The sequence below is a fragment of the Bombus bifarius genome, unplaced genomic scaffold (assembly GCF_011952205.1).
Source record: "Bombus bifarius isolate JDL3187 unplaced genomic scaffold, Bbif_JDL3187 scf7180000009832, whole genome shotgun sequence".
In the NCBI taxonomy this organism is placed as follows: Eukaryota; Metazoa; Arthropoda; class Insecta; order Hymenoptera; family Apidae; genus Bombus; species Bombus bifarius.
The window spans coordinates 1203434-1215612 of record NW_022885363.1 but is presented as its reverse complement, the minus strand read 5'-3'; the positions used below and the strand labels follow the sequence as shown (position 1 = coordinate 1215612).

The window sequence follows — 12179 nt, the reverse complement described above, 5'->3', positions numbered from 1 at the left end:
TCCACAGCTGTGCCCAAACATTATTACAGTGCTGGATTCTTGATGACGACATTTTTCTTCGTGAACTCACTAACGACGTCAAATGGATTTTTTTGACCTACCACCGCCACCAGAAGACGTGATGTAGTACATGTCTCGTTAATAACACTCGATGACTCGATCATAACACCTCGATCTTCTTAGATCATAATATCTCACTCCCCTGCTGCACTCTACTCTTCTTCTGGCGAATAGAAAATTTACAAAAACTCTTTGAAGCTATATTTTTCTCCGGGTTTAAAGCGATTCGTTTCCCTGTTGGATACCCGACAACTCTCGAATTCAACGAGTTGTTCTTGTGAAAGTAAGATTTTTCAGATGTTAGAAGCTCGCTGCTGTTCGTAATCTCTAACACTGATAGTTTGGTCAATAGAACAGGAATTGTTAATATTTCGGTAAAAGTAGTTTTGCTTCTTGTAATTATATCACAAATTTATTTATTGATAGGATTCCAGTATATAAATAGGAAACTTTTATGAAGCAAGCACATTTATTGAATGGCAAAACGAGCGAACACAGCGCAGATACATAGAAACACATCGAATGTATATTAGAAGCAAATACTATTTTCATTAATTATTCATGACAGCCCTTGGATGTGGAAAGAATTCATTCCAATAAATAGGATGTATAGCATTTTCATGAGGAATTTCTTCTTCTACTACCTCGAGAGATTTAAAAGCTTCACTGAGCCATAATATGATAAAATAAATCAGTTCTACGAAACTAATGATGCTGATGCCAACGTAAAGTCCATAGAGTCCTCCAACTTCACCTATAAAATAAATATTTTTTAACAATTGCAGGTTTGCAAGTTATAAAATATTAAAGTATTACATTCGACATAATTTCGAAATTTTCTAAACTCAAATATTTCAATTTTATAAATTCGATGTATGTATGTACAGATATAGATATATCAAAAATAGACAAAAATACAAATATTTCCAAATTTTGTGGAATATATTTAAGTACATATTCAGATTTAGACAGACACAAGAAGAACTCCAGACTCTGAAGCTGAGGCATGCGATAGCCTCAGGTATGTATTAGGTTAAGTAAAAAGTTCTGAGCGTTTTTCGCTAGATGTCTTTAGTGAGCCATATCTCACGATGTGCACATCGCATCGAGTCATAGTATACACCGATTTCAAGGTGATATTACGCATCAAAAAGGTTCTTTGTCAGTTTTGTGTTCGGTGAAGCCAGTTGTGTGTTACAGCGTTCGAAAATGGAGATAAAAAAAGAGAAAATTCGATACATTCTTCAGTACCACTACGACCAAGGTGAAAAGGCGGAGCAGGCGGCCAAAAAAATTTGTGCTGTTTATGGACCCAGTACAGTATCGAATGCAACAGCAAAGCGGTGGTTCCAACGATTCCGTTCTGGTAATATGGACGTCGAAGATGAGGCACGCTCTGGTAGGCCAATCGTCGAAAATGTGGATAAAATCATGGAAATCGTCGAGTCGGACCGGCATGTGAGCACTTATTCCATTGCCCAGGAACTGAAGATTAGCCAGAAAACCGTTTGGAACCATTTGCATAAGGCTGGTCTCAAGAAGAAGCTCGACGTATGGGTGCCACATGAATTGACGCAAAAGAACCTTTTGGACCGAATTGATGCCTGCGATTCTTTGTTGAGACGTAACGAAATCGACCCATTTTTGAAGCGGATGGTGACTGGCGATGAAAAATGGGTCACATACGAGAACAACAGCCGAAAAAGATCGTGGTCCAATCGCGGTGGGCCGGCCCAAACGATCGCCAAGCGTGGATTAACGGCCAAGAAGGTTTTATTGTGTGTTTGGTGGGATTGGAAGGGAATCATCCATTATGAGCTGCTCCCATCGGGGCAAACACTTAATTCGGACCTCTATTGTCAACAACTGACCAGACTGAAGCAGGCGATCGACCAGAAGCGGCCAGAATTGGCCAATAGGAAAGGTGTTGTGTTCCATCAAGACAACGCCAGGCCGCACACATCTTTAACGACGCGTCAGAAGCTCCGAGAGCTTGGCTGGGAGGTTCTATCGCATCCGCCGTACAGTCCAGACCTGGCACCAAGCGATTATCACCTTTTTAAGTTTTTGCAAAATTTTCTTGATGGTACAAAACTGGCCTCAAGAGAGGCTTGTGAAAATGAGCTGGTCAAGTTTTTTACCAATAGGGACGAGGACTTCTTCAACCGCGGAATTATGAAATTGCCTTCAAAATGGACAAAAGTAATCGAACAAAACGGCGCATATTTAATCTAAATCGAATAATCTTGACTATGTTAATTTCATCGTCGAAATAAAGCGAAAAAGCGCTCAGAACTTTTTACTTCACCTAATATATTCGACAGCTTAATGAAAACAAATGGCCCGAGTGCTATGTAGCCATCTAGACACTCTGTCTGTTACTATTCATTAGGATTAGATAGTCGAAACGCTAATAGATTATTAAATCGGATTCGAGACAATTTATTTATTATGCATTTGTTTTATTACGCTCGCTAATTATAATATATATTATTATAATATATATATTAAATACATGTATGAAATATTTTAACATTTATTAAAGATGTTTGACTGACGTAGTGATTCTCTCCGACCGTTACGTATTATTGACATTTCTAAATAGCGCGATAAAACGTTGCAATGCGTCGCGAGTGAACGTATTATGTTTTTCAGTTTATTTTTTACAATTATATGAGTGCTGATATCAGAAAAATGTGCTCTGAAATGTGTATAAATTATGTTTATTTCGTTTATCGCTGTGGAATGTATACTGGTCAAAGAGGTAAAAAGAACAGTGTTGTCAGACTGAATAACTGGAAATAGACAAACAAGTAAGTGAAAATACTTCATACGCTGTTATAGTATAACATCTGAAAACTTTCATCAAAGAAAATCACTTTAAATAAATAATTGAAATTTCATCACAGCACATTTATTCTCTGTAATTCTTAGGATAATCGATAAAGTTAGTTAGTTAGTTAGTCGATAGATGAAAAGTAAAAAGGTTATTGTTTACAATGGTCGCAAATAATTTCATCCATGATGACTGTTAAGGACGAAAATAGTCGATAAAGTTGTAGTAGGAATATTCTATAACCTATATCTTTTAAAATTACGATAATAGATATTGAAACAGTGACAGCATGACATGCAATAGTTATCAGAAATATATTCATTGTACGTTTTAGTTGAAATATGGAGAAAATAAAATGTATAAATACTTACCCAAATACTCGTACCAACGGGTAGTCACGTCTTGTTTCAAAAACTCGGTTCCTGAGTTTGGAAAATATACGTGCAGAACACTATGATTCGTTACGTTCATGTCTGGACTAGGAAGTATTTAAAAAGAAGTTAGTAATAATATGTGCATTTAACAGAAATGCGATAATATTTTAATATTCTCTTACAATAATTCCGTGTCGAAGTATCCAGGCTCTATGTTAGATATAGTACTTTGCACATAATATCTCATATCGTCACATTCAGGGTAACAATTTTTGCAATACATTGTTGCATTCTGATCATCGAGCGAGCTACTTAAAGTATTGTCTTTATAAGGTACGATGTTAAACGCTACATCTGTTAATTAATTAATTGATAAAAAATATCATATATAAATTTCTTGTTGAATTTGGTTGATTGTAAATATAAGATAGTTTCTCACCGTAATATTGCAATAAACAATGTATATTCTCCATATTGCAAGTTCTGTTGAAATCTGAAAACGATTGATGAAGCGAAAGTTTTGGTTGACATTAGAATATTACAGAAATATTTTATACTTTCTTAAATGCTAAAGGCAAGATAGAATCAAATGATGCAATACGTTCATTACTAATCGAGTTTCCATTATCTAATTCATGCGCTAATATTTGTAACAAAAATAAATAAATTTATATAATAGCTATCTTTATATTGTATTTCACATTGTGTTGTTATATTGTTAAAAATTCTAATTTCTAATCTTTGAGGTTCTACCATTGCTCAACTGCAAATGAATACTAATCAAATTTAAAAAATTTCTTATTAGTGAATATTTATTGTTAAGATATAATCTGAAATTAATAAATAATAGAATAGGAGAGTGTTTGGATTCTTAAAGATTCATTTGCCTCTCTTACTTAATTAAAGTATCATACGGTAGCTACAAGGAACGTGTAGTAAAATTACATATTGACTCAGATTTGATATTTAGAATGAACGCGTGAACATGTACATTGCTTTCTTCCAAAAACGCAAATCTCCATCATCTGGACGTTATTTTAAATTCGAATTCTACAAAGCACTATAATAACTCTTAAACTTTTTTTTAAATTTCAACTTAAAACAGACTATATTTTCCTTCTTTTTCATAGAAACAAACGCTTCGTCTTAAAATAATATTACTTTAATTGAGAATTTCAAACAAACGATCCTGAGAAAAGTGAACGAGTTCTACCGGAAATAAAGTAGTTTTCACCTTCGTGATATGGATAGAAAAACACTCTACATTTGCAATGGTTCCATACGTGCTCCATCTTGCAGGCGACTATGCAGTCATTATAGGTATAAGTCGTGTGTTCCGAAACGTATTCGTCGGGAAAGATGCAGCCTCGTTTCTGCATCGAATATGGGCGAATATTGTCGGTACTGTACAACCCAACCGCCTTCAAACGTACGTACTTCTCGGTTAACGGGCCAAGCAGAATGTCCGAAACGCTGCCGCTACCCGAGTCAGGGTAATCGTAAGGGTCGAATATCATCACCTGATAAATATGCATATAGGTATTGTACTATTCGGTTGGCAACTAAATGAAATTTCTATAAAAAATTATGAATTGGTCGTTTTCGATAATTCTAACGTTAAAGAAGTTTCATGGATAGCTCACCTGTCTCTAATTGATTGTCATAACAAAACTGCAAACATTTATACAAATTCATACTTTTATTAACATAACCGGAACTTAATTAGAGATCCGTTTCCTTTATCAAGGGTTATAATATACTTAGAATAGTGTTACGCCACAGGCTGTGTTTTCTAACCGTCGCTGGCGGTCCTACAACGTCGCAGACGGATCGTCGCGGCTGCTCGGCAAACAAACATTGTAGTGGCAAGCGCATGGTTCATTAAGCAGGGCGACCTCCAGAAACGTCAACTCGTGGCCGTTATTTTACCTCGCGTAAAAGAATGTGGCGTGATCCGAACGTAGTGGGGGTCGCCTTCCAGAAAAGACGAAAATAATCGAAGGGCGGGCAGTTCCTTCTGACGAGTCAAACGTGACACACCGAACATATCAGACGAATTTATCTAGAGATATCGCAAAGTCGAGTCAAATTTCTGTAACATCGTCATCATATTATTGTAAAATATATTGTTCTATGTTAACCTGTTAATACAGTGTTACATTCATTAAACCACCTCTGTTATCCTAAACGAAACAGGGGAACGACTATTTCGCGGCGTCGATTAACATGATCGTAGCGGGAACTTACAACTCTCGCTGACGCGTTCTCCTAGCGGCCGCGTCTCTCCGCGAACGGTCGTAACAAATAGTATATATATTTTTATGTTTTTATTATATATTTATGTGTATTATATACTTTCTTAAACCTTGACATTTTTTATAAATACACAGACATCCGCAGATTGGCCATAAATCTTTAGAAACCCTAACTAATGCTCATTCAATTCTTTCGTCTTCGACATTGTAACATTCTATTGATCGCGGATTTTATCATTATCATCTAATGACAAAAAATGAATAAAAAAATTTATAAAAATATGAATTTGTGTAAATGTTTGCAGTTTTGTTATGACAATCAATTAGAGACAGGTGAGCTATTCATGAAGCGTCTTTAATGTTAGAATTATCGAAAACGACCAATTTATAATTTTTCATAGAAATTTCGTAAATTTACGACGGTACGTTTTTGGATTTTGTCCGAAACAAAATGTCATGGGCGATTGTGATTTTTTGCAATGTATGTATATAGGAAAAAGCTTATTTATTCTTATATTTTTGCATTTTGATTTCTTTAGTACAAGTTTCATTCTTTGATCGATGCTAGTTCTATTGGTTATTAGGTTATTGCATATTAAAGGTCCTTTACGAATGGCTAAATTGATTTAAAATGATAATTTTTAATTAAAACAAGGTTCACTTCAAAGAATCGATTTATTCCTTTCTACGATTGTAGACAAATTTATCGATTCTAGTTTTGTAAAACCTGGTGCTCTCAAATATTGAAAATTGCTTAAAAATGAAACGTAAAATATATTGTACTCGCTTTGAAGGTATCGTCCCAGTGCAGAAAAAATAGAAACAAGTTCTTTTATTGTTATTTTATATAAAAGAGAAATTCGAGAGTTCATAGTAAAAGATTAAAACGAATAACACTTTTGAAATACGCACAAGGATTTTTTGCGTACATCTAAATGTCCGAAATATGGTTCGCTTACTCTAAAAGAGAAGCAATGCGATCACACGAATAACCATCATACGCTCGTTGAGTTCCTTCGCGCAAAAGTTCCGCGTTCTGTATTTCCATCAGGTGCAATAAATCCGTTTGAATGGATTTCGTTTAAAAGAATTTGCCCCTCTCTAGTTTCTTCTTCAAATATTCCGACCAATCTATCACGTTTCCACATGACAACACAGTAAACCATTTTACATTTCATAATTTGTAATTACTCGTGCTTTCCCCCACGAATAAATCTTAAATCGTTATAAATTTAAATAAACTAAATTTTGCTTAAAGTAACATTTAGAGCATGAAACCAGTATTTAGAAGTGTCATTAAATGGTACACAACGCAGGAAACGTGCATTGGACAGTGTGAATGGTTGCAATGCTGGACCAAGCTTTTTCAAACACGAAACGAAACGTTGCGTTGTGTTGCTAATGACTTTCGCCGAGTTTTTGTCAACAGGCATTCGTACCACAATATAATCGTTGACGACCATGTTCGAACGAACAAAAACCAATTAGGAATGCGAAATGGCAAGATTTTCATGTTAAATACTTAAATAATTATTTGAAGTTAATAATATTTATAATTAACACTAGAGTTGATTTCTGATATGTACGTTCCGGTATGTGAAATTATCTTTCTGTCTCATCTACTAAACATTTGCATGTCTTTAGTAATTGCAAAAACAGGAAATGTGATAAATATGATAAATAGAAGTAGAAATATAAGAGTAATATAAAATAAGAAGAAGATAAATAATTACCTTCCAACCAATAGTGGGTAGTATCGTGTAAAAATAATCATCTAATAAGGGATCCATCGTCACAGTTAAACCGTTCTGTATACCTATGTCTCCGACATAATACAATTTAAATTCCTCCTGCTTAAAAAACCTATTACAAATAGAATTAAAGAATGTCGAAGGATTATCGATATTATAATACTGGAAAAAAAAGTTATGGAAGACTTACTTAGGAGCGTCACCAAAACTCTCGGCAATGTAATTAAAAATGCAACAGAATCCATTTTTCGTTTTTCCGACACTGAATATATCAGAGCAATTCATTCTCTGATTGCGAAAATAACAGTTGAGTAACATAGACGAACACTGTGGTGTTAGCTGAAATTTCCTTTGCTTTATTAACTCTATAAAACTAGATTTTTTATGATCCAATAAATGAATTACGTATTACCACAGAACATACATATATGTATGTATAATTACTGCTACTCACGCGTTCCATTATGTCGGTGATATCGTAATTATTCCCGTAAAACTTGGACATCAGCTGAATAATCTGAGTGTAATCACCAGCAGTGGTAAATGGCGAATCGTACAAATCACCGACCTTCCGTATTTCGTGAAGAATTTCATTCACGGTCAAATTACTGATTTTCGCTTCATACCTGACACTCCAACGAATGCAAATTAAAATCCTTTCAATTGATAAAATTTTGGTTGAAATGTAACATTTATTGGCGATTGAACACAAAACGCAAGCATATCAACGAGAACGATAATCGAGCAGCATAATTCATTCTCAAGCGAATGATTCGAACTATTTGCGCCATTAGTATCCTTTGGTTGCCCGTAAAACTTAGCGAACTATTCCTCCCGGGGTGGATTGGATTTGGTGCATATTAATACTTGATTAAATTGGCGAAAGTTAATCGGACGCAAATTAGCGTTCATTAAATCGGCTGGCGCGAATCGATAACTATGTTAGAGCCGCTAGCCGGCGTAGCCCGACAATGAACACGTTCACGGTGATTATCACAGTGATTAGGTGGCGGCGGCTGACTGCCGGTGCTTCACGGTTCTTCAACGAGGTCACGCTTTTCGAGTGCAGTTATTGAAATTATCCGTGCCGGTGCAATTTTCTGCAGTGCGGCGAAACGACGTGCTATAACCCTCCACCAACTTATCCCCCTACCAACCCCCTTTCTCATTCTGCTCCACCCTCTTTCTATTAAACCCCGTGGTTGCTACGCATTAAAAGCCACGATGCTTGCTCACACTCACTCCTCGCGAGAACACCGGTGTTTATTTAATACTCAACAGATCCTCACATTTCAGTCGCGAGTTTCGTGGCGGATTGAAGACTTATTCTGTTAATGGTGCAAACAGAGACGGCTAGAAAGACAGTAATCAGAGCTGGTGAAAAGGTTAGGTTTTCGTGTCGTGATTTCGTCCATAAAATTTAAAGGCTGCTCCCACGCTATCCGTTCAAATCGCTTAATTAAAACGAGATCGCTGAGGGCTCCGGTTTTTAATCGAACTCAGACGTTCAGGTAGTAAAAGAATGAAATTGGACGATGATTTTCTTGTTTTCTCTGTCCTCTTTTTTTGTAACGATGTAGTAGCTCGTTTGCGCATAGCTTATCGATTTTCTGCTTCGAATTTTCATTATATGTATTTTAACTTACCGGGGAATTTTATTTCATTAGTTGGAAAATACTCCGACTCTAACGTGGCTGTTACTGGGATATCTTTGTACGCCTGATAAATATTGACCATCTGGAGAAAGCCGCAAATTATGGAGATTATGTATACGAGAAGCCATAGGAACCTAAAAATATTCCAAATATTTAAATATTTATATAGTCGTTCTTCTCTCGTACAGTGTATTGGTTACACAGATTTTTACTTTTTAAATCAAATTTTCCATAAAATATAAAGTCTCATTATAGGAAAGGTAATAGCTAACTGACGAATGAAAAGACTCTCGAGTTCGCTTTTTTAATGAACATGATACGCGTTTGATTGCCATTAAACACCCTTGATGTTACGTGAACTCCTATAAAAAATAACACTTCAAGCGCTCGTAAAACGACGGTTCACTGCTTTTTTCATAGAAAATGAGAATCTCGTTTATTACCGAATTCGTTTTATAAAAGTCGCGCACTATACGTAACTTTATCTTTAATTATTCACCCTCCATGGCGTATCATTTTCCCTAGTGGAACACTAAAATTTCATTGTTATCTTCCTTATTCCTTCGTTCATTTTTTTAGTCTCAGCTTTCCCGACTTTAATCCCTCGTAAAATCTTTTAAAATAACACATCGAACTACAAGATCTTCCTGTACCCAAGATTTTATGGGATTTATGGCTATATGCCTTGAATGTTGCCAAAGGAAAACATTTTTCCTTAACACAGATATTCGCGAAATTTTCTTCATGAAAATATTCAAAGTATAGTATTCTTTCCAGCATTTGACGCATAAATACAAATTTGCATATATCCATATACCATTTTTAGATATTCTTTTGTTCGCCACTGTATAGTATATAAAAATACATCGAAATGTAATACTAACATTTACTGTGTAAAACAAAAATCTCTCTTCTTAGTTTCGACTTTTCTACTTTATGTTAATAAAACTGATAAGACTATTAATCTTTATAAACATCTGTATTCTAATGAACGTATGTGGATTAAATTTTACTAAGGTCCTTGTGCTTCACGATAAATTCACTACAATGGTAAAGCTAACCAACCAGGTTCAATATCGTAAGCTTGTAAGTAAAAAGGCATCTGCATTTTTTCTTTATGATTACATTGCCCTGTTACGCGATACACTGGATACGCTATTTAGAGCAACGAAGCGATCAAGTATCCTAGGAAATTGTGCTTGGTGCATCGAAGAATATACTGAATATAGAATGAAGATAATATCGTTTATTTAACAGGAAGCATTTCGGCGAACGATGAAATTAGTCGAACAGATAATCGTTTGCTTACTCAAAACGCAACGTATTTTGCCGTGCATATGAAACGGAATAATTTCGTAATGCGATTATACGCGATTACCTGAAACACTGGGAATATCCATATTCCATGAATTTCACTTACTTCTCCAACCAGGTTACTTCATCTTTCAAAAAATACTTCAGACCCACTAAAGTTGTGTGCTTGCAGTATAACCGCCAATATTTCGTGAATACTCCGCTGTAATTCAATACGACGATGTGTTTGCTTCGATTTGATATTGGACGTTCGTAAGGAACGTTGAATTTTCTTCTATCTTCTTCGTTCATGGTACTCGTATCGTATCGTTGATCCACAAAATTGTGAAGTATGATTCAAGCGAAAATAAACGAAAACGCGAAAAAATAATGAATCTTGTTCAATGATACTCAACGTAAACTCTTGTTATCCTAGAAAAATTGTAGTTAGTTATTAATCAGTTTATTACTTGTAGAGAATCGAACGTGGAAGAAATGTGATGCGTAGAACCAGAGTTCTCGTTACGACGCGGATGGAATAAAATAAGCGTGGATGGAAAAATTTCGGATTTATATTGGTGAATACGATCCTTGACTAAGATGTGCGTATGTTTGGACAAAAATGGAAGAAAATAAACATAGGCGAATAAAACGAGTTAGATCTAGTTACGCTCGATTTGAATTGTACACGGTGGAAATTGGCGATATCGATCGAGTAAATTCTTAATTAAGTCTATGGTTCAACTTTTTTACCTAGCCAAACCGGTTGTTTTTGTTTAAATATTGCAAAAAAAAGTAAAGAATGAAAAATATATTAAACAAAAGTAAAGCGAGATATATATGGCGATAAAATATTTCTGAAACACGTTTATGTATACCGATAGATGGAGTGTGCATAACGAAAGTTTCAGCCGCAGTTATACTTCAAACGAATATATTGGGTGGTTGTGCGACGTTCCATTGGCAGAATTTCCATCGACGACTGGGCGCCACGTTGTTCCTCGATTAGAATCGTAAAACACCAGCGGCCTCGTTTCGCGTGTTGCACGTGTCGCATGGGTGACGGAACGATTCCACTTCGAAAAGATCGCATATCTTAAACCATTTAATTACTGATACGCTTCGCTTATCTCATGCACGGCCAGTCGCCCGTTACCACTGGAAAGTTACGGATCGTGCTTCGTAACATATCTATTGTCCTAACGTTACGCTCTTTCGCACATTCTCATTAAACGTGTCTTTGGTTTCTAAGTTGTATAAGATCGCTCCTGAATTTATCTACATCTTTCTCCTCTTATACATCGCTTGTTGTATCATTCTTTAAATGGCAAATATCTTTTAAGATGAACATTTAAATACCAAAAATCTTCTCATTTTTTAAAGATGAACATTTAAATACCAAAAATCTTTTTATCCTTCTAAACACCAAAAATATTGATATTCTTTTAAGATGAACGATTGCGAAAGAAAATCTATTAAGGATAGACGCATGCTCCATATTATTTTTCCTCGGAAAGATCCTTATTTTAAGTATTGGGTTGTGACATATGAAATATGCACATTTTTTATATCAATCTTTAAATCTTCTTTCCAGTACCTTTATCTTTATAGATTTATCATTGTATACTATTTTAAAGTTGAACATTTTTTTTCTATAACGTATGATTTAGTGATATATCAATTGATAAAAGCTTCATGTGTTCACCTAATAACAATGATTATTTTGATATTATATTTTCATGTTATATCGTTCCACTCGATTAGCTTCTAACAATTGTGCCAGCCAATGGAAGAAATGGTAAATCAATGCTCAACAAGTGAGTCTAACAAGTAACTGGAATCTGCCCTTTCGACAAGTTGTCCTTGAATTTGCCCTGTAACTAGTTATTAAGGTCATAAAACTTCGGAACTTCATCAGGTGTCAGGTTCGTGACTGGAATGATCCAGCAAGGTGG

The 12179-nt window shown here is 35.2% G+C and overlaps 1 protein-coding gene across 2 annotated transcripts; it reads right to left on the bottom strand.

Annotated features, from left to right (window-relative positions):
• Nucleotides 1-455: 455 nt before the first annotated feature.
• Nucleotides 456-11399, bottom strand: LOC117215871 (sodium channel protein Nach-like). 2 transcript variants are annotated; one of them, XM_033462431.1, is made up of 11 exons: nucleotides 11103-11399; nucleotides 10352-10656; nucleotides 8923-9065; nucleotides 7731-7902; nucleotides 7467-7615; nucleotides 7259-7388; nucleotides 4505-4790; nucleotides 3710-3763; nucleotides 3453-3624; nucleotides 3268-3374; nucleotides 456-814 (listed from the first exon to the last, which is right to left on the bottom strand). In XM_033462431.1, the coding sequence occupies exons 4-11, from the start codon at nucleotides 7779-7781 to the stop codon at nucleotides 612-614; spliced, it is 1152 nt and encodes a 383-aa protein (XP_033318322.1). In that variant the 5' UTR covers nucleotides 7782-7902; nucleotides 8923-9065; nucleotides 10352-10656; nucleotides 11103-11399; the 3' UTR covers nucleotides 456-611. The 2 variants fall into 2 exon arrangements, with proteins under 2 accessions (XP_033318322.1, XP_033318323.1); XM_033462432.1 differs by lacking the exons at nucleotides 8923-9065; nucleotides 10352-10656; nucleotides 11103-11399 and having other exon boundaries at nucleotides 7731-8718.
• Nucleotides 11400-12179: the final 780 nt, after the last annotated feature.